The sequence below is a fragment of the Amyelois transitella genome, chromosome 2 (genome assembly GCF_032362555.1).
Source record: "Amyelois transitella isolate CPQ chromosome 2, ilAmyTran1.1, whole genome shotgun sequence".
Classification (NCBI taxonomy): Eukaryota; Metazoa; Arthropoda; class Insecta; order Lepidoptera; family Pyralidae; genus Amyelois; species Amyelois transitella.
In genome coordinates, this window is record NC_083505.1 from 4,086,100 (window position 1) to 4,108,241 (window position 22,142).

At 36.6% G+C, this 22,142-nt stretch overlaps 3 protein-coding genes across 4 annotated transcripts; 2 read left to right on the plus strand and 1 right to left on the minus strand.

Annotated features, from left to right (window-relative positions):
- Nucleotides 1-134: 134 nt before the first annotated feature.
- On the plus strand, nt 135-8,417 carry LOC106143176 (Golgi apparatus protein 1). The gene is made up of 7 exons (XM_013345195.2): nt 135-1,117; nt 1,418-3,117; nt 3,372-3,519; nt 3,882-4,108; nt 4,499-4,682; nt 4,960-5,066; nt 8,209-8,417. Exons 1-7 carry the CDS (start codon nt 370-372, stop codon nt 8,368-8,370), a joined length of 3,276 nt encoding a protein of 1,091 aa, XP_013200649.1. The 5' UTR covers nt 135-369; the 3' UTR covers nt 8,371-8,417.
- LOC106143177 (DNA primase large subunit) lies at nt 8,413-10,553 on the minus strand. 2 transcript variants are annotated; one of them, XM_013345197.2, is made up of 3 exons: nt 10,283-10,553; nt 9,136-10,004; nt 8,413-8,895 (listed from the first exon to the last, which is right to left on the minus strand). In XM_013345197.2, the coding sequence occupies exons 1-3, from the start codon at nt 10,300-10,302 to the stop codon at nt 8,645-8,647; spliced, it is 1,140 nt and encodes a 379-aa protein (XP_013200651.1). In that variant the 5' UTR covers nt 10,303-10,553; the 3' UTR covers nt 8,413-8,644. The 2 variants fall into 2 exon arrangements, with proteins under 2 accessions (XP_013200651.1, XP_013200650.1); XM_013345196.2 differs by having other exon boundaries at nt 9,136-10,553.
- Nucleotides 10,554-11,374: 821 nt separating this feature from the next.
- Nucleotides 11,375-21,456, plus strand: LOC106143190 (endoplasmic reticulum transmembrane helix translocase). Its single transcript, XM_060944786.1, has 10 exons — nt 11,375-11,860; nt 12,271-12,360; nt 13,341-13,547; nt 13,765-15,714; nt 15,938-16,190; nt 16,354-16,550; nt 16,887-17,029; nt 18,886-19,018; nt 20,197-20,340; nt 20,734-21,456. Exons 1-10 carry the CDS (start codon nt 11,591-11,593, stop codon nt 20,836-20,838), a joined length of 3,492 nt encoding a protein of 1,163 aa, XP_060800769.1. The 5' UTR covers nt 11,375-11,590; the 3' UTR covers nt 20,839-21,456.
- Nucleotides 21,457-22,142: the final 686 nt, after the last annotated feature.

Here is a 22,142-nt window from a genome sequence, read left to right on the forward strand (position 1 = left end):
ACTAATTTTTTAACAGTAATTCCTCTTTCGCCCTCGCCTTCAGACGAAGCAAAATTACAGGGTCCTAGGAGAAGTGAAGAATTCCAATGATAATTAAAAGCTTGATTTGTCAAAATTTTTGTTGTCTATGTATTGTTTTCTTCTATCTGACCGGACACTGACTTGACTTCTTTTTTGTTATTAAAATTCTACGTAAAATAAAGATTTTATTGAGGTGAATCTATCTGTGCAATATAAATTAACAATCTTAAGTTCAATGCAGTAATGAGACTTACAACAATATAAACAACATTCCCAATTAACCGATGAACTATGTACTTGGATTCTAAATAAATTTAATACCTACATAATAGACGTGCCGGCATCGATATGTTATACTTAATATTTCTGCATTGTTTATTGGTTTACACAATAAACAATGTGCTAGGGCTGCGTGATGAAATTCAGCCTCGCTATAGTAAATTTGATGCTGATTTTATAAGAGGATGTGCAGCGCTAGAAAAACAATGCTTACAGACTGACGATCTCGCTTTGCTTTCCTGTGCATTAAACACAACACGCAGTAACAAGACTCAAGTCAATTTTCAGTGCCAGCATAAAGTATGGACGCGTGAAGCGCAATTTCTCGATCTTACATTCCTAAATCTGAAATTAAGGCAGCCTTGTCAGGATGAGCCATTGATAATGGACTGCCTTGGCCCTGGTGAAAATGCAATTGACTGCATATTAAAGAAGAAGTCAAGTGTCAGATCAAAGGTCTGTTGGAGAATGATAAACAAGATTGAATCATTGATATTTAATGATTGGCAGATCACAATTAATTTTATTAAATATTGTAATGATGATATCCAAACACATTCATGTGGCAGAATTCCGCCTGATCCAAATAGTTTATCACAGACACAGACTATCAAATGTCTTCAAAATAAAGAACAATTGCTCCGGCCTGAATGTGTGTCTGAAATCTCAGCACTGAATGAAATTATGTACAGCACATTACAGTTAGATAAGTTGGTATTTGCTGCCTGTAAACCAGATCAGATAATGTTCTGCCCTGACGAGTTGCCACGATCATGGTCTATGTATAAATGTCTTGTGAACAACAAAAATGATGATAGTAAGTATGTTTCATTAAGATAAAACACTTAAACATTCTTTTTTTGTACAATCCATGTTATTAAATAATAATAATTAAGTAAATGAAATAAAAATAATTAAAAAACATGGTAGGTACTTACAACATGTCATGTCATTTGAAATACATAATCTGTCCATTTATTTTCTTTATTTTGGTTTTTCCTCATTAAAGCTATATAGTTCTAAAGCCTCATTTTGTTTACTTGATTCTTTGTCTTATAATTGAGTTGAGATATTTATCTTTCTTAGTAAAATAATGTTATTGTTATATTTTCTTCAGGGATGACCAAAAGATGTCAAGATCAGTTGTTCTATGACCAAAGAGGTGTGGTCATGAATTACAAAATGAGCAGGGGTCTAGTCAAGGCCTGTAAAGACGACATTAAAAAATACCGCTGTAGGAAAGGCGTAGTAGAAGATAAGGATGTGAGACTTGCACAAATTTTATTCTGTTTAGAAAATGAGTCTAGAAATAATAGCACAATTTCTGCTAATTGCTTACGTGAAATGATTGACCATAGGCGAATGTTGATGAATGACTACAGGTTGTCACCTGAGCTCATGCAAAACTGTGCTAATGATATAACTACATTATGCAAAGGTGTTGAGACTGGTGGGAGGACAATTCATTGCTTGATGGACCATGCTAGACCTAGGAAGAGAAAAGAAAAAAGGATAAGCATTGCCTGTCAGAAATCTTTGGAAGTCCTAGTGCAAGAGGTCAATCCTGGGGAGGACTGGAGAGTGGATCCAGTTTTACGAAAAGCATGCAAAGAAACAGTTAATGATGCTTGTAGAGAAGCTATGGAGAAAGGAGGTAATGGAAAAGTCATGTCTTGTCTCATGGAGAGACTAGGAACTGAGGCAATGAGACCTGCATGTGAAACTGCATTAATGCAAATACAGTATTTTATATCCAGGGATTTTAAGTTGGACCCGCAATTGTATTCAGCCTGTAAGTATGATGCAGTGACACAGTGCAAAGCGAAGTTGCAGTGGGCTGATGCGAGTGAGCACAGATCTGAAAAGGATCCATTAGTATTGCCATGTTTGTATAACTATGCATATAACTCTGAACTGAAAGGCATACTGAGGCCAGGATGTGAGCAGCAAGTTAGGAGAGTTATGCGACAAAGAGCAGTCAGTGTAGATTTGCTTCCTGAAATAGAAGATGCCTGCATGGATGACCTGGCAAACCTTTGCTTCGATCATACTGGTAAAGGTGAAGAAATACTATGCTTACAAAGCAAATTAAAAGATCTGTCTGGAAAGTGTAAAGATGTTGTAGCTAATTTTACAGAAACCCAGAGTGGTCATATAGAGTTGAACCCTGTGATAAATATAAATTGCAGGGATGCCATTGAAAGGTTATGTTCTTCAAAACTGAAAAGTAAAATAGAGGAAGATGATGTGATGGAATGTTTGATATCCCATAAAAATGATGCTGAAATCAAAGCCGATGCAAAATGCAGGGCAGCCATAGAACATGAACAGTTGATCTCATTAAAGAATTACAGGTTCACAAGGAAGTTCAAAAATGCGTGCAAGTCTTATGTCGTCAGATTTTGTCCTAAAGCACAAACAAAAAGTCAAGTAGTGGTATGTCTCAGTGAGATTGTCCGAAACGATACTATAAGCAGGAGGAAGCCGACCATCCCGAGAGATTGCCGTCAACAGTTGAGGAGTCAATTATTCCAGCAAAAGGAGGATATTGATTTGGATCCAGAATTAAAGGAAGCTTGCAAGAGAGATTTATTCACATATTGTTCTAATGTGCCTGTTGGAGAGTCTGCGGCTTTAGAATGTCTGCAAACAGCAAACAAAAGACTCTCTGATTCCTGTCGCAAAGCTTTATTTGTAGTCAGAAAGCAGGAATTCACAGATAATGCAATTGATTATCATTTAATGATGACTTGTACTGACATGATTGATATGTACTGTCATAATACAAAGCCATCTAAGATACTGGAATGTTTGAAGGTAATGTTACAATTTTTTCATTACTTTTGATACAATGATCAATAACTTTGTATACAGATAAAAAGGAAAGATTTATTTGTTCGCAAAAGATTAACCCAATTTTAATATTATTGTTTGTATTTAGATTACTGAAAAAGATAATTCATATCCAATACTGTGGGAAAGGAGCCCCACAATATGACTAGCAGTCAAAATTTTTAACTGATAATATTACTGTGGTTGTATTAAAATCAATTTTTAAATATTTTTCTTAGATTCACCAACAAGAACCAAACTTTGATGAAAACTGTAAACTTGTTATTGTCAATAGAATGATTGAACAAAATATGGACTACAGACTCAATAATAATTTGCAAATTTCTTGTAATGGCGACATTAAAAAGTATTGCTCGCATATTATTGGTAAGTATTTTGTCACTACTAGTAAGTTTCCTAATCAAATTCCCAGTAGAAAATTGTGCAGTTCTTGGATACAGGTAGACATCACAGACTAAGGCATTACATTACTTTTTAATGTTTGTGAATAAGTCCCTACACTCAGTAAGAAAGTTTTGATTAGACAAAAATACATACTTGCATAAATGTAATCACGTCTTTATCCCTTACGGGGTAGACATAGCCAACAGTCTCGCAAAGACTAAAAGGCCATGTTCAGCTGTATAGCTCGAATATATTCAATGGATTGAGAGAGAGAGACAAGAATACACATGGGAAAATAATTTTTCGCAGTAGCAGCAGATTTACAGCAATTTATAAATTTACAGCTCATCAACCAGAGGATGTTGAACTCGAAGGGAAAGTGTTAGTTTGCTTGAAAGAATTTTTCCGGGAATCGAAATTGACACCGACATGCGAAAACGAAGTGGCGAACATATTGAAGGAACAAGCTTTAAACTACAGATTGAACCCGTTACTAGTGCGGCTGTGTAGTGCTGAAATTAAGACTATATGTGCTGTTCCAAATGATTCAATAACCAACTCTGATGGGAGGGTAAGTAGTATTATGTATGCCTACTAACATATATATTTAGCTTAGATGGTCGAACGGTCAAGGTGCCCGGTTGAGTAATGAGGTTCAAATCCTACTTCGGCGATGGCTCTTTGCCGACTGCACTACGTTTGAGTGCTAACAGTCGCTCTTATGGCGAGGAAAAACATCGTGAGGATATCACACACACACATACACATTCAGGCATCTGAATGTGTAACCATGACACTCAACTTAGGTACCAGTCAATCCGGAATTATGGTCACAAGTGGACACAGGGTTTTCACTCTTAGAGAGGTGATGATGAAGCCAGGACAAACACGAGGAAGATGATGAATGTAATCATTGATCTACTTCCAATGTAGTTTATAATAAAAGTTATCTTCATTTCAGGTGGAAGAATGTCTAAAAGAAGCTCTCTTGAACCGTAAAATAGTATCCCAGGAATGTGCTCGTGAAGTAGTCCAGATAATAGAGGGGACAGAAGTCGATATAGAGGCAGACCCCCTATTGGAGAGAGCGTGTACTCTGGATCTGTTGAAGTATTGTAAGGATCTGGAAAAAGGGGCCGGGAGAAGTAAGATTCGCTAATACTATTTTGTTTTTTTTTCCACCGCTTTTTCTACACATACGCTTTGGAAGCGCTGGTAAAAATAATTATTAGTATTGTAAGCATAATTAAGTTGTTGACGTCAATGACCTGACCTTGTATCCAATTTTAAAAATAAATATATTTCTTGGGTTCTGAATGAAAAAAATTATATATTTAAGAGCTTATTTTTAACCTTATTTATATTAAAATCTGTTATTCAGTCTAGTCGGTAGTAAATTAATTTCCTTTTTGTAAATTTTAGGATTGAAATGTTTAAAAATTATACTTCAAGATGGCAGTAGACAACTAGAACCAGAATGTAAAAAGGAGCTCTCTAATAGATTAGAGATGTATAAATATGTTGCTTCAGTAAGTACCCTTATATTATTTTATAGCACTTCTTAGCTAGTCTGACTTTGGAAGATCAAATTTGCCAAGTACGTCGCCAACGATATGGTAATTATCAAAAGCATGATACGGATCCTATTCTGTACTTTTAACACATAACCCGAGGTCCTCTCCTGAGTGGTGTAGATGTAACGGAATTTCGCCAGGATGAAGAAAAAAAAAACAAACGGGGTGAGCTAAATAAAACCGTTTAAAAAGACAATGTACTGAGAATTGAGGATTTAACTGGAAAACAGACCATTGGTGCGTACTAAATCGCGGAAAATGATTTATTAAGCACGCTTTGAGTTATAAGGAGTCCTGAATATTAAGGATAGTTAATATTCAGTTCCCGCAAGATTTGCTATTAGGGTCTTTGCTTTGCTTATTTTGGGAAAGTCTAGATGTTGATTACGTTGTCGGTAGGTATTTACTTTTTTTACACGAATGGCAACTCTCACATTGTCTCTCCTTTAAAACGAAACCCAATTTTCGGGGATTCCCGCAAATACTTCATACGTTTAGGCACTCGCTTTAGTACCGAGTAGGGCAATAACCGCGCTCTATTCACTTGGCTTAATTTCCTCTTTCAGTATATTGTTTCAATTGGATACTATAGCAAGTAGAGGTATTGTAAGCATAGTAAAACAAGGTAACATGTGTGTTACGACTGATTCCATTAGCCAAAGTTTAATGTTTAAATAAGATGTTGTTTCAAATAGACAAATCCAAGTTAGGTATACCAAAAATTGTTTGGAAGTTTTAAAAAATTTCATACAAGTACGTAAGTAGTTAGATATTTTTACAAATATACCGTTGGAATTAACTTCAAATATTGACTCATGCCCTAATGAAGCTGAAATACTACTTAAAAATAATGTCAGCATTTGCAGTTCCAAATTTAAATTCTTAAATATTGACCCTACTGACATTATTAATACCTTTAAAGAACTTAATCTGAAAAAGTCTGAGGATTATTGGGGTATGTCGGCTGTTGTGATATGTCATATTATAAATATTATAGCTGGGGACTTAGCATATATATTCAATAATTGTGTTGACCAAGGGATATTTCCAAATTTAATGAAGTATAGTAAACTAATTCCATTATTCAAGAAAGGTGAAAAATCAGATCCTGGTAATTATAGACCAATCTCAATTTTACCAATTTTGAGCAAGGTGTTCGAGAGAATCATGCTTAATCAAATGCAGCGTTACTTTAAGTCTAATAAATTATTTCATAGTCAGCAATACGGCTTTACTGAGGGGAAATGTACAACAGATGCAGGTGTGGCTCTTGTCACTCATATTCTCAATGCATGGGAAGACTCACAGGATGCCATCGGAGTGTTTTGCGATCTGACCAAAGCATTTGATTGCGTAGATCATAGAACTCTTCTGCTCAAGCTCGCTCATTACGGGTTCGATACTGCTGCCGTTGAACTAATTAAATCATATCTTAGTGATAGATTACAGACGGTAGATTTAAATAATACAAAATCGAAAGGAGCGACGGTAAAAATTGGGGTACCGCAAGGTTCCATTTTGGGACCTTTTCTCTTTCTGATATATATCAACGACCTGCCTTGCATGATTGAGAAACAGACTGGCATCGTGTTGTTTGCAGATGATACGTCACTAATTTTTAAAATGAACCGCCGTAGCGAAATCTGTGATGATGTGAATAGCACTTTAGCCGCCATCTCTAACTGGTTTACAATCAACAACTTATTGTTAAATGCAAATAAGACCCAATGCATTAAGTTTACACTTCCCAATGTGCGGCAGGCAATTGTGGATATTAGTATAAGTAGTAAAAGATTAGATTTTGTTGATAGTACTACTTTCTTAGGAATAACATTAGATTCAAATTTGAAATGGCATGCTCACATTTTAAAACTTTCTAAAAGGCTTAGTTCTGCAGCATACGCTATTCGTCGTATTAGGCATTTGACGGATGTGGCAACTGCTAAGCTAGTATATTTTAGTTATTTTCATAGTTTAATGTCATATGGTCTACTGCTTTGGGGATCAGCAGCAGACATACAAACTATTTTCATTTTACAAAAAAGGGCAATTCGATATATCTACGGTCTTAAACAAAGAGATTCCCTTAGAGATTTTTTCAAAAACCTAAATATTTTAACTTTGCCCTCCCAATACATATTCGATAACATCATGCATGTTAGGAAAAACTTAGACTCTTTCAAAAAAGTAGGTGAATGTACTAGTAGATCACTGCGGAACAATTACAAGTTGTCGATCCCAGCACATCGGCTGGCTAAGGTAGGGAAATCATTTCTGATTAATTGTATAAGATTTTATAATAAATTACCAAAAAGTGTTCTTGAAATGAATGATAGAAAATTCAAACAGTATATTAAAGTTGAGCTTTGTAGGAAAGCCTATTACAGCACGGATGATTATATTAATGATAAACATGTGTGGCCCGAGCTGGACATAATAGCCTCTTAATTCTTGTGTATTTTGACATGATCTTGACATAATTTGTACAGTATGTACATATTTTATTTTATATTTATTTTATTTGACGAAATATTCGTATTGACATAATCAGTTCTACATTCATACATGTTTTTTAATGTAGACAATGTGCATTCGTCCACGATTTTGATTTAAGAGATCTATATTTGTAAATTGACGTCCTATGAAAATGCTGCAGTGTAGTTTGTTCCGCCGCTTCTTCTACACATGCGCTTTGGAAGCGGTAGTAGTTATAATTAGATTTAAGTTATGTGACGTCAATAAGTGATACCTTGTATCCAATTTTGAAAATAAATCTATTCTATTCTATTCTATTCGATAGTTAACGAAGTGTGGCGAAATTACAAATTACAAGCAAAAGCCGACATAGAACTAGATATTATCATATTTAAGAGAATCGAAGAATTGCAAGCGGCAATAAAAAAAAACAGTACATTGATTGACAAATGTTTACATAACCACGGGAGCAGGAGGTAAGAGAGCAAGGGAATGGGGAGGTAAATAATTGTAATAAATCTGCTTACGTAATACCTACTTACTATAAACGGTCCCAAATGACGCGACTGAAGCCGCGGGCTACAACTAAATTTCTGTTCCATGACCTATTGTTTTGTTACAGGTGGTGCATGATTTTGGTGATGTATATGAAGAAATTGTATCCTCGCCATTTAAGAAATATTTTCTAGTTGTATTTATTTCTATTGTAGGTTTAATTTTTATATTTGGTATTTATTGTGGGCGTATTATCAGCCATAGAGCAATGTATGTTAAGAAAAAATAGGAAACCAATTCACTGATACTCATCAATTAATAAAAAACTGTATAAAATTAGGTTGTTTTTATTTATATAAATTGTACAAATCTCCTTTTAAAGTACATATTATACAAAATATATATTTGAACAAAAAGTTTGTCAAGAGAGGAGGTGGAATGTATTATGTCAAGTAAGCTGGTTCCATTTGAGATGCCATTTTAACATTTAATTCAATTTTTAAAATCAAAACTTTTGTTCATTACACTATAGCACCTGAAAATTATGTGGACTGTGCTTTTAATTACTTGGTCATTATTTCATCAAAATCCATGTCTTCTAAATCATTGTCAGGTTCTTTCTTGATATTTGCTTTTCCTTCATATTTGGGTTCAATTTTAACAGCATCAGTTATTATTTTCTGACTCTCTTCAAAGAACTGATTAGGGTGATTTATCCCTAGAGCTATATCAGTATTGTGGATTGCATCAAAATATTTAGTGCAAGCAACTTGATAATGCCCTTTTTTAACAACTTCTACAATATCTGAAACAGCTGAAATAAAAGTACAGTTAGTTAAACTTAACAAATAATTTTTAATTATGACTATATGTAAAGCAGAAGTTAGGGTCTTTTATGGAGATTAGTTGGAAACAGAGTTCCTGACTTACTTATTATTTATAACACAATTATGATTATAGGCACATTTAGGGCTCTAGGAGAGTTAACCTGCAACCGGATCTCATGGGGATGATGGAAGTGAGGTAGAAGTCTAACCATAAAAACAGTACAAACCTTGGGCAGCTAATCCATATTCTTGCAATTTATTCTTTAAATTACTGACATCACTATGCTTGTAAGGACATCCATGGCAGTCTCCGGGACCGACTTGTGAATTGATAATCTTTAGGCAACTAAATGGAGAATAGTTCTTCTTACTTCCTTCTTTTCCATAATTGTACCTAACATTATATGCATATGACTTCTCAAACTTATCCAACTCCATTATTTTAGTAAACTCCTCTCTCCAGAATCTTAAAGAATCTTCCAAAGTAACACCTATGCCTTTCAAAAATAATCCATACTGAAGTCTACCACCGTGTTTCAAATGGTGAGCCAACCTCAACTGCTCATGGAGCTGCCTCATGCACATCGGGAATGACTTGACAGATAATGAATCTATGCTTTCTATAGGCACAACTGATTTAGAGTTGCTGTAATCATTTCCTGTGTATGTCTGATGCAGTCCTTTTAACAAACCAACAAGTCTTTCATCCTGCTCTAGTTCTCCCAGATGATGATAAGCAATAGCTAAGCTTTGCCTAAGCTGGGTTCGAAACTGCCCTGACAAAACTGAAACAAAGTCTTTATGAGGTATATAAGCATATCCACCTTGTAAATAAACTCTCCTGAGTTTAACAAGATCAAGAACCTCATAAAACTTTACTTTATAAAAATTAATATTATCAATATTTTGGTGAATATAATGTGTTGATTCCCTAAGATTCTGCAGCACAGAATTTTTTTCTTCCTCTGTAATACTTGTAAAGCATAGATTATTGAACCTAAAAAAGGCGTCAACAGCTTCGTTGCTCATTATCGTGAATCGCATTTTAAATAATTCCAGTTCGCGTGCAATGAACCAACGACGAAGTTCTTCAGTTCTGCAATATGCAAGTCTTAGTATAAAGTGTGCAATATGATCTTTACGTCTTATTTGTAAATCATCTTCTGAAGTACCACATGCTGATTTTTCACAAAGTCTGACATAATATTTTAAGCCTTGTTTTTTCAAATCTGCTATAACAGATTCTACCCACTCTTTGGAATTAGTTCGTTTGCCTTGGAGAGTTGTAGCAGAGGCTAAACTTCTTAATAATGCAAGCCTCTCTAAAGCTAAAGTTTCGAATTCTTGAAGCGTTATATTATCAACAGGTGGAACCTTGTATAATTGAAGATCATGAGGATACGTCTCCACCAAACTTCCGGTTAGAGGGGTCCTCGTCAATTTTCTTTTTCTATTGAAATCCATAATTTTCTTCAGCTGCGCCGCAGTAGCACTCGCATAAACTATGCAGATATCATTCACAACATAAATGATAAGCTGGTTCAAAAGGTTACTAAATAAAGAGATATGAGTATGTAGGGAAGATAAAATATTAAATCAACAACAAATTCACATTTCACAGCAACACAGGTATTGGCGCGAAATTATTTTGTATGACATGACGTTATTCTTTGATTAATGACATTTACATTTTTTTAATCAGGGGTCAATAGAAATAAGTCTATGGTATAAAATTGTAGCATAGAATATTTATCACTTTAATTGGACTGAGTGCTTCAATTTAGTTCATGTAAGCATATTACAAACTGTTTTTTTCCCGCGACTTCATCCGCATCGTTTTTTATTCCTAATAAAAAGTAGCTCGTGATCTTCATTAGAGCCAACTCTATTTTGAACATATGTGTGTTTGTACATACATACATATATACATATGGTCACGTCTATATCCCTTGCAGGGTAGACAGAGCCAACAGTCTTGAAAAGACTGAATGGCCACGTTCAGCTATTTGGCTTAATGATAGAACCGAGATTCAAATAGTGACAGGTTGCTAGCCCATCGCCTAAAAGAGGAATCCTAAGTTTATAAGCCTATCCCTTAGTCGCCTTTTACGACATCCATGGGAAAGAGATGGAGTGGTCCTATTCTTTTTTGTAATAGTGCCGGGAACCACACGGCACATGTGTGTTTGTATTCATACATACATATCATACACAGTCGCGTAAAGACGCGGATATTTGACTTTACCAAATTTTATCGAAATCGGTTCGTGGTTTAGGCTTGAAAGGGTAACAGACAGATTTTCTCATTTATAATAATATAAGAAGGGTCTTTGACGAACCTTTGACCGCCATGAACAAAATTCAAGCATTCAACATCATCAAAAAAGCTTGTTCTAGTGATCAGTGCCCACCCTGGTGAAAAAAATTACATTGACAAAATCAAATGCACAATCCCAACCCAAGGCACAATCCATCCATGTCAAAATCTTCTTTCAGTCAGCCAGCGAGTTGATCTTGATGAAATGAAATAATTTTTTTTGGGAATTTCTTGATAAAATACTCGAGAGTTTAAAATTACCAATTCTATTTTTATGTTGTATTGAACTGTGAAAATGTTTTAAAAAAATAAATTCTATGTTATGTTCACACTAGATTTATGTTGATTGATACAGGCCAGTGAATATGGTATCAAACAAAATGCAGTCGTCACTAGACGATTTGGTGGAATACACTCAGTTATTCAAGCCGGTTGCCTTTGTACTGCAAGGCACTATACTTCCTTTTATAATAATTTACCCATTGGTATTCTATTCTTGGATTTTTGTATACGGATTTGAGGAATACGTGGAAGCGGGTTTCGTCACTGTTGTAGTGGTTGCTCTGGTGCAGATTCTAGTTTGCCTGTGTTGTTACTGGAGTGTTCATATCCACTGTTTCCTCTGTTGCTCAACGGTAAGGGATATTAGGGCAAAATTATATATATTTATATATATCTGTTTATTTACATTGTGTGTATAGTAACTATGTTCATACTCACTGATCTTATTTAAGAAGTTGGTCGGTGTTCATGCAGATGATTTTAGACTTCAAAAATCATCAATTGATGTAGAGTTTGGAATCATAAGAGCAATTCTCTTATGAGAAAAAGACATTGTGGTAAACCAGAACAATTAAGCAACTGATTGTGAAACAATGATTCAGTACAGGTTTAAGTTTCCCTGGCTTTATGTAAAAACCTCACTTGCCCTAGAGAGGACTGTGGTTGTAGGTTTACACTGTGCCCACTGCATAGAGATGACGAAGCAACTGTTACTAACCTCAATTTAATGGATGTTGTTGATATTTTTTATTGCTTGTTTTAGGTTAAAGATCCGATTCAAGCTGAAATAGTTAAAGTAGTTCCAACCTCCAATAATGGGTTTTCAGAATTGGTTACACTGCATCATACCAAGGTATGTAATTACTGATTTTAACAATAGTATAGAGCAAAGTCGCTTCGGCGTCTATATCTATGTTTGTATGTATGCTTAGATCTAGTATAATGCTACACAATGGATTTAGATGCAGTTTTTAATAAGTGCATGATTCAAGATGAAGGGATTACCTGTGCAAAGGCAGGGCCAGTCGCTAGTATTTAATAAAAATACTTCAATCTAGGAAGTTTAGAGATTAATAGAACTGTCTGCACTTTGTGAAATTGCTGCTTATTAATGACTAGCGACCCGCCCCGGCTTTGCACGGGTGCAAAATTATAAATGTTATTATACATAAAAACCTTCCTCTTGAATCATTCTACCTGTTAAAAAAACCGCATCAAAATCCGTTGCATAATTTTAAAGATTTAAGCATACAGACAAACAGACTAAAGTAGCGACTTTGTTTTATACTATGTAGTATATCTTACTGTAACATCAACATAGCTGCATAGTAGGACTGTGTGGTTTCCAGTATCTAATAGGACCACCCCCATCACTTTAATGTCACAGTAAAAGATGACCTAGGGAAAACATTCAGCTAGTGCAAGCTTTAATTGTGGTTTGTGATTCGGCTGGCTGTTTCCCCGTCTGTGTAGAGTGCAAAAGTCAATCAAGGGTAAGGAAAATCAACTTGAGATTCTTCTTGTAGAATGTTAGCCTATTGCTAACATTACAAATACTTTGCAGCTATATATTAATACATATTTATAATCACGTCTATATCCTTCGTGGGGTAGACAGAGCCAACAGTGCATGCAGTGCATCTGCATGACGTAATGATAGAAGTGGCCTTTCAGTCTTTTAAAGACTGTTGGTTCTGTCTACCCCACGAAGGATATAGACATGATTATAAATATGTATTAATATATAGCTGAAAAGTATTTGGTGTTTGACCTATAATCATGTATTTTGTTTCCTTACAGTTTATATTTATTAATTGATTGTATTTTTTTTAGTCAACCAAAAAGGATAGTGTCAATCCAGATGTCTGGTTTATATTCCAAAAGAGTAAATATGTGTATGACTGGGATAAGAAAACATTCCATACAGTGGTGTTTCCTGTCAATAGAACTTATGAGGAGTACATGGAGTCGAAAGGTTACTTAGATGATGAAGCTATAGAAATAGCTGAGAAGGAATTTGGCAAGAATGAGATGATAATGGTAAGGATTTTAGTACTTTTATACTTAGAATATGTTATCTTCTTAAAATATTTTTTTATGTAATATAATAAATTCATGTATTAATTTTTTGTTAGTATAAGTGACTGTAAGGCACAATCTGTGCCTCTAAGTGCTGCAATGGAGGGTGAAACCGGGAATATGCAAAAATGATAAAAAGAGTATTGTCAGAGTGATAAAAAATATTTCTTTTTTTCAGGTTGTTCCAGAATTCATGGAATTATTCAAAGAAAGAGCAACGGCACCATTCTTTGTGTTTCAAGTATTTTGTGTGGCTCTCTGGTGCCTTGACAAGTATTGGTATTACTCTATATTTACTTTAGTAATGTTAGTCATGTTTGAATGTACTCTGGTGCAGCAGCAACTAAGAAACATGGCGGAAATCAGGAAGATGGGTAACAAGCCGTACAACATCAATGTTTACAGAAATAGGAGATGGCGCCAAATAATGAGTGACCAGCTTCTACCAGGCGACGTTGTGTCATTGACTCGCTCGGTCAATGAGAACTTAGTTCCTTGCGATATTCTCCTTTTAAGAGGATCTTGTATTGTTGACGAGTCCATGCTTACTGGTGAAAGCGTACCGCAGATGAAAGAATCATTAGAGAACGAAAAAAATTTAATGCAGAATCTTGAACCTGAGGGTGATGGAAAATTGCATATGTTATTTGGCGGTACAAAGATTGTTCAGCACACGTCTCCGATAAAAAACGTGTCATCGGGTCTCAAGGCCCCAGACAATGGCTGCATTGGTTACGTAATCCGCAATGGCTTCAATACGTCTCAAGGGAAACTATTGAGGACAATCCTATTTGGTGTCAAAAGGGTCACTGCCAACAATCTCGAGACATTCGGTTTTATTTTGTTCTTGTTAATTTTCGCCATCGCTGCGGCTGCGTATGTTTGGATAAAGGGATGCGAAGATCCCGAGAGAAATAGGTATAAACTGTTTTTAGAATGCACTTTAATTCTGACGTCGGTTGTGCCTCCAGAATTGCCTATAGAGTTGTCTTTGGCAGTCAATACATCCTTGTTATCGTTATCGAAATTGGCAGTATTTTGTACAGAACCTTTCAGAATACCATTTGCTGGTAAAGTTGAAATATGTTGCTTTGATAAGACTGGAACTCTCACGAGTGATAATTTAGTGGTAGAAGGTGTCGCTGGTATAGGCGACCACAAAGACGCCACTGTCATTCCACTTTCTGAAGCTCCTATGGAGACTATACAAGTATTAGCTTCATGTCATTCCTTAGTTCAATTAGACGATGGCGTGGTGGGTGACCCCTTGGAAAAGGCCACACTTAAAGCAGCAGAGTGGAATCTCACGAAAGGAGATGCTGTTGTGCCAAAGAAGGGCAAGTCACCAGGTCTTAAGATTGTACATAGAAATCATTTCTCAAGTGCGCTTAAAAGAATGTCAGTCATTGCAGGCTATCAGGTCAACGAAAGAGGATTTATGGAAACCCACTACATCAGTAGTGTGAAGGGCGCACCTGAGACAGTTAAAAAAATGTTGAAAGAAGTTCCTAGTCATTATGATCATGTTTATTTAACTTTGTCTCGACGAGGCGCGAGGGTTTTAGCTTTGGGATACAGAAATTTAGGTAAATTGAGTTCACAAGAGATAAGAGATTTGTCAAGGGAGGATGTTGAATCTGAATTGACGTTTGTTGGGTTCGTGATAATATCGTGCCCGTTGAAGAGTGATTCTAAGAAAGCTATCTCTGAAATAATCAATGCATCACATTCCGTTGTTATGATTACTGGTGATAATCCATTGACTGCGTGTCACGTAGCTAAAGAGTTGAAGTTTACACAGAAAAGCGAGGTTCTCATATTAACCTCGGATGAAGGTAAATGGGGCTGGAAATCTATAGACGAAGAAATGAATTTACCTGTGGAGCCATTCAAGACATCTAAACAATTGACTTCGAAGTTTGATCTCTGCATCACTGGAGAAGGTTTAACTTTCCTGAACGAGTTTCACAACAAATTCTTAAAAGAACTGATGCCTCATATCAAAGTATTCGCGAGATTCGCGCCTAAGCAGAAAGAGTTCGTAATAGTTACACTGAAATCTCTCGGATATACCACTCTCATGTGTGGGGACGGAACAAATGATGTCGGCGCATTGAAACATGCAGATGTAAGTTATTTATTCTTAATATTTAAAAAATAATTGACTACATTTAGAAAATTCTAAAAATACTAACCCAAGAAAACCTACTTAAGTTGATTCTTAAGACACTACAAATATCTTCATCCTTAATTTCGTGCGTTAGCACCCCTCTTCTTACTTCCCATATACTTACACTGCTTATATTTAAATGAGAAAACCCGAGAACGTTTCACACAAAGACAATTTACAGGTGGGGGTAGCCATATTGGCGAACGCGCCTGAGCGCCTCCGCGTGAAGCCCCGCGAGGAGCGCGCGCCCGAGGCGGAGCCCCCGGGCCGGCGCGCGCCCCGCGAGCCGCGCGCCGACGCCCGCGCCGAGGCGGCCGCGCGGCTGCGGCGCGCCGTGAGGAAGCTGGAGGAGGATGATCAGCCGCAACTCGTGAGGCTCGGCGACGCCAGTGTCGCTGCGCCGTTTACCAGCCGCCTGTCCAGTATTCTTTGCAGTAAGTTATTTCTCCATGCCTCAAACTATCATTTCAATCTTTTGTATTCGAAATACAAGATTTGCTTATAGCCTGCTTGACACCCACCTTAGGAAATATTTATTATGTCGAAGAGTAAATGAACTTATCAGACGCCTATTAAATTTCTTTTCTGTCTTTCCAGTATGTCATATAATCAAGCAAGGCCGTTGCACCCTTGTCACAACGCTGCAGATGTTCAAGATATTAGCTCTGAACGCGCTGATCCTGGCCTACAGTCAGTCGGTGCTTTACCTCGACGGGATCAAGTTCAGTGATACTCAGGCTACCTTGCAGAGTTTATTGTTGGCGTCGTGCTTCTTGTTCATATCGAGATCTAAGGTAAGATCTGTTTGGAAATTGTTTTAGTGACATCGCCATCTTCATGTCGTCTAATGTAAATTTGTTGTTTTGCAATATAAACATGCTGTTTCGTATAAATAATTTGTATAAATAACATGTGATGTTAATGTTATTCATAACTATGGACTTGAGTAAAAAAAATATGGTTCATAGTTTTTTAAAAGAAATCTATGATGCAAAAGAAGATTATGTAAAGTTAATCGCATGCAATCGGAAAATAAATAAATAACCCATTTACGATTTCACGACCCCTCATACCTCAGACCTTCGCATAGTTTCTGAACAAATCAATCATCAATTGTTATTTGTTTCCAGCCTCTAAAGCAGCTGTCGAAACAGCGCCCTCTGCCGAACATCTTCAACTTGTACACAATAATGACGGTGCTCACCCAGTTCGCGGTGCACTTTCTGTGCCTCATTTATTTGGTACATGAAGCCACCGTGCGATCTCCTGGCAGGTGAGAAACTTACTTTTTTTGTGTAATGTAAGTCTGTGAATGAATTTTATTGTGTTGTAATGTAAATTGTGGTTCGTCAATGATCACGTTCCGGGAATGAGCAAAGCAGGTTATTATATAGAGCAAATCTTGTCTAAAGTCCGCGACATTGCAATGTTACTCAGCTTGGATCATGGTACTACATTCAGTCGTCGCTTAAATTTGTTAATATCCATACCGTAACTGATTGTACATTGATTAGCATTAATACTTAATTAACCAATTACATACATACATACATACATAAACTCACGCCTCTTTCCCGGAGGGGTAGGCAGAGACTACCTCTTTCCACTTGCCACGATCCCTGCATACTTCCTTTGCTTCATCCACATTCATAACTCTCTTCATGCAAGCTCGGCGGTTTCGGGCACTTTTGACCTGACCCTTCACCAGGACGTCCTTAATTTGATCAAGATATGTTCGTCTAGGTCTTCCCACCCCGACCTTTCCCTCCACACTCTCCTTGTATATCTGTTTAGTCAACCTGTTTTCATTCATCCTCTCCACATGACCGAACCATCTCAACATACCCTTTTCTATTCCTGTAACTACATCTTCTTTCACATCACAACATTCCCTTATCACGCTGTTCCTTATCCGGTCACTCAATTTCACACCCAACATACTCCTTAACGCTCTCATTTCCACTGCATTTATTCTGCTTTCGTGCTTCTTTTGCCATACCCAACTTTCACTCCCATACATTAATGTCGGGACCAACACGCCCCTGTGCACAGCCAGTCGAGCCTTTTTGGATAGTTTCTGACTGCTCATAAAGGCATGCAAAGCTCCATTCACCATGTTCCCCGCGTTCACTCTCCTTTCAATATCACTATCACACTTGCCATCTGATGTAAACTTTGATCCTAGATATACAAACTCTTTCACTTGCTCAACTTTTTCTCCTCCAATCAAAATATTACATGCTGTCATTTCTTTCTCCATTTCAAAAACCAGTGTTTTAGTTTTACTTACGTTCACTTTCATTCCTTTCTCTTTTAAAGCTTCATGCATACAGTTTACCATCTCCTGTAACTCCTCCGCTGATGACGCCAGTATAACCTGATCGTCGGCATAGAGCAGACATTTGACGAGTAATTCATTCATCCTTAATCCACTTTCAGACTCTTTCAAATCTGTCAAACAACTATCCATAAATAGGTTGAACAGCCACGGTGACGCAACACATCCCTGCCTAACACCTTTCTCAATCTTAAACCACTCAGTGTGCGCTCCGTTTATCCTGACACAAGCACTCGAATCCTCATATAAGGATTTCAGTGCTCGTATCAAGAGACTGCTCACCCCATGCATAGAAAGTGCTGACCACAATTCATTCATCTCAACTCTGTCATAGGCCTTTTCCAAATCCACGAATGTGCAATAGACTTTTTGACTCTTGGCCAAAAACTTTTCGGCTATGCACCGCAAAGAAAAGACCTGATCAGTACATCCCATTCCCTTTCGAAATCCCGCTTGAGCATCCCATATTTTGTCATCAGTTTCATTCCTGACTCTATTAATCAATACCTTAGCATACAATTTGCCGACGACGCTAAGCAGGCTTATACCACGATAATTTTTGCAGTCCAGTTGTGACCCTTTTCCTTTGTAAAGTGGCACAATAACAGCCTTACACCAATCTTTTGGTACTCGGCCGCTTCTCCAACACATTAACCAATTACTTTTAACTTAATTCAGGAAAAAGTTTTCGAGCCGGGGTATAGTAGGAAAGGTATACTTGTTCGTCGGGTAATTTTACCACTTGACCACCAATTCTAGATATTTAACAAATATCATCCAATTATTTGCAGAGACACCAAACCCAAACTGGACATGGATCTAGCGGAAGATGAGGAACGAGAGTTTGCGCCGGATCTGCTTAACAGCACAGTATACATAATTTCTATGGCACTGCAGATTTCCACCTTTGCCATTAACTATAGGGTAATTATTTAAACCCTTTTTTGTGTAAGGATAATAAAAAGCGTTTATTCATACAAAAATTTAGTTTTCAACTTGTACAAAAACATCTGGTAGTGAAGAGAAAACAAAGTGTTACCAGCAGTACCAGCTACTCTCTTCCCGTGTAGATTTTCATATGTTAATAAAGGGTCATCAACTTGGCATTCTTGTTTTACGCGATAGACTAGCAACCGTTGCTGCCGTTATTTGAATCTAAATTAATCATTTAGCTATACTGCTGGATGTGGCGTTAAAGTATTGTAGAGACTTTTATACCTGTCTAGTCACGCAAACTCAAATAATGCCTATTCACTATTGCCTTGAAAATTCCCAAGTTGTTAGTATCGGGAAAGAGACATACATAAGGGAATTCCGCGTTAAGGCGTGATGTATGTAGGTTTATTAGTTGTATAAAAAAAAAGTGCCGTGTGGTTCCCGGCACCAATACAAAAAAGGACCACTCCATCTTTTTCCCATGGATGACGTAAAAAGCGACTAAGGGGTAGGCTTATAAACTTGGGATTCTTCTTTTAGGCGATGGGCTAGCAACCTGTCACTATTTGAATCTCAATCCTATCTTAAAGGAAATTTTGAAAATGAAATTTATTTTTATTAACATTTAGGTTTGCTACAATTGGTTATACAATTGGTCCCACACTAGGCAACATGCCTGTCCTATGGTAACCAATGTTATAGAACATATATATACATAACGTTAAAAGTAGCCGACAATAAGTTTACAGGAGTTAATAGTTACATGCTATACAAGGCATTAATCAAACTTCTAAATTACATAGATATCGTTTGTTTAAAGGAAAAAAGGTGAAAAAAGAAAACAAATATATAAATTTCAAGTGAAGATGCTTCGCAGGACCTGACAGTAAATTAGACTGGAATTTGTAAAAACTGTTCAGTATCAATATAATCCCATTTAATTAGGAGCGATTTAATTTGGTGCTTACATTTAAAAATGCTCGAGCTTCTGATGTTCGTAAGACGCGCTATTTTGTTATATACAAAGTTCGAAATGAACGGGCTAAAGGCAAATAGCTGAACGTGGCCTATCAGTCTTTACAAGACTGTAGGCTCTGTCTACCCCGCAAGGGATATAGACGTGATTATAAGTATGTATGTAAATAAAAAAAATATGAACTACCCAGGGCGAGCCGTTCATGGAGGGGCTGACGGCGAACAAGCCGCTGCTGTACAGCGTCGCGCTGTCGGGCGGCGCCGTGCTGGCGCTGGCGGCCGGCGCGCTGCCCGACCTCTCGCACATGTTCGAGATAGTCTACTTCCCGCCTGATGTGAGTCCCAACATATTTTTGTGATCGATCGAGGAGAAACATACCCTCCTTTAAAAAAAAAATCACGTTTCTAAGCTGATGGCTGTGTAGTCAACTATAGATAAACTATATAACCAACTTCTTGCCTGATGTGAGTTCATTTTTATTTATGAACAGTAAACTGCAGAGAAACATGACCTCCTTATTATAAAAACCAACACGATTGTCTGGTTTCTCTGCAGGTGACTGTGTATTAAAGTACAGAGAAACTCGCTCTTTATGTTTCAACCTTTAGATACCTGTTGACACGATGGATTCCCTCACCGTAACAGCATGGCTTATGGCGCCCAACGTGGTGCCCAGTACATTTGTTTATTTATCAAAAAATTTAATTACATTACTTTTTTGTTTCAGTACCGAGTGATACTAGTGCAAGTATTGATAGCAGACATGGTTTTCGCATACCTCGTGGACCGGCTTTGTCTATGGTTATTTGGTGAAGGCTCCTTACACACGTAACAAAATAAATCACTCCTTGACTCACGTGAATTGAATGCCGGGGATTGGAGAAATGTGTAATGATAAATGTATGTAAACTTACATCGTGTAAACTGTATTGACAAATGTAAATGTGAAAATAAATTATTATTGGAGACAACGATGGCGTCTCGATATTTTTAGTTGTTTAAAAACAAGAGAGTGCCGCACATTCACATTATTTATTGATTTGATTGTCGAAATTTCTTTCCAGTGAATAAATCGGTAAATGGGGGTGAATTTAATCTATTTTTAGAATATTTTTTCTGAAGAATAAGTGCAAACTAATGAACCCCCTTATCAGTTAGGACATTTTTGGATGTTTTGTCCAAATAGTTCATTTTTCATTTTAAGCAAAATAGTTCTTAATGTGTGTTTTTCAGTCTCGCTAAGTAATGTCTATAAAGACACGAGAGTTTCTTGTTTTTTTCTTAAAATATAAAATATCCTGACTTGATATTTATTCTTGACAAATATATATAAGACCCCAATGGCCATGTGCCATACATTTATGACAAAATGTCCCAACTGCTAGCGTTTGTCAGTGGAGTTAAGTGGACCATTCTGTATTCTTCTTTTTTTCAATAAATCTTTTTGTTTCTTGGCGTGTTTGTATTTCTTTTTGATCTGAAAACTTGGTTCTTGGTTCTACTTCTTCTTCCACCTAACTCCACCGAGAAGAGATCTTTAAGAACCCAACTGCATTCATATCGCGTGGATAAAATATATTACTGTTATAGCAAATATATTTTTGTGTACATATTATACGTTATATTATTGTCCGTGGGTCGGTGTGTGAAAGGACAGTTGTAACTGCTCAAATATTATGTGCATTTAAGTATGGATGTGTATTTATGTAATAAATGCGTAGTAAAATAAAACATTTTTTCTTTGAAACCCATTAGGAAATAAGAATAAAGCTATTAAAAATGGAACTTTTCATAATAAAGGTTTCTTATTTTTATAAACTTTGTTTTTAGAACTGTTTAAATAATGATTCGTACGATTGTGAATTGCGACTTTTGACTGCTGACCAAAAGTGAGAAAGGGAGAGAAGATATCTATGTGCATTGTTCAACGTTCATAAATAGAACCTACCTGCGTAGTTAGAGCAACTGCCGTAAGACTTTCGTGGGCCAGATTAAAATACAGAAAAACATACATGTTTATATCATTGACATTTTATTCAAAACATTTCAATCATACGCCTTGCGTTAAACTATTAACATTTTCACTCGAGAACTTTAAAAATAGCCTAGTGAAAACACAATAGATCTAACGTGTGG

Coding starts and splice junctions, on each gene's coding strand:
- LOC106143176 (XM_013345195.2), top strand. CDS start 370: ATGTTATACTTAATATTTCTGCATTGTTTATTGGTTTACACAATAAAC. Junction 1,118..1,417: donor GAACAACAAAAATGATGATA/GTAAGTATGTTT, acceptor TATTTTCTTCAG/GGATGACCAAAAGATGTCAA. Junction 4,109..4,498: donor TAACCAACTCTGATGGGAGG/GTAAGTAGTATT, acceptor TCTTCATTTCAG/GTGGAAGAATGTCTAAAAGA.
- LOC106143177 (XM_013345196.2), bottom strand. CDS start 10,372: ATGGATTTCAATAGAAAAAGAAAATTGACGAGGACCCCTCTAACCGGA. Junction 8,896..9,135: donor ATATGGATTAGCTGCCCAAG/GTTTGTACTGTT, acceptor CTTTTATTTCAG/CTGTTTCAGATATTGTAGAA.
- LOC106143190 (XM_060944786.1), top strand. CDS start 11,591: ATGGTATCAAACAAAATGCAGTCGTCACTAGACGATTTGGTGGAATAC. Junction 16,551..16,886: donor TGTTCATATCGAGATCTAAG/GTAAGATCTGTT, acceptor ATTTGTTTCCAG/CCTCTAAAGCAGCTGTCGAA. Junction 20,341..20,733: donor TAGTCTACTTCCCGCCTGAT/GTGAGTCCCAAC, acceptor TTTTTGTTTCAG/TACCGAGTGATACTAGTGCA.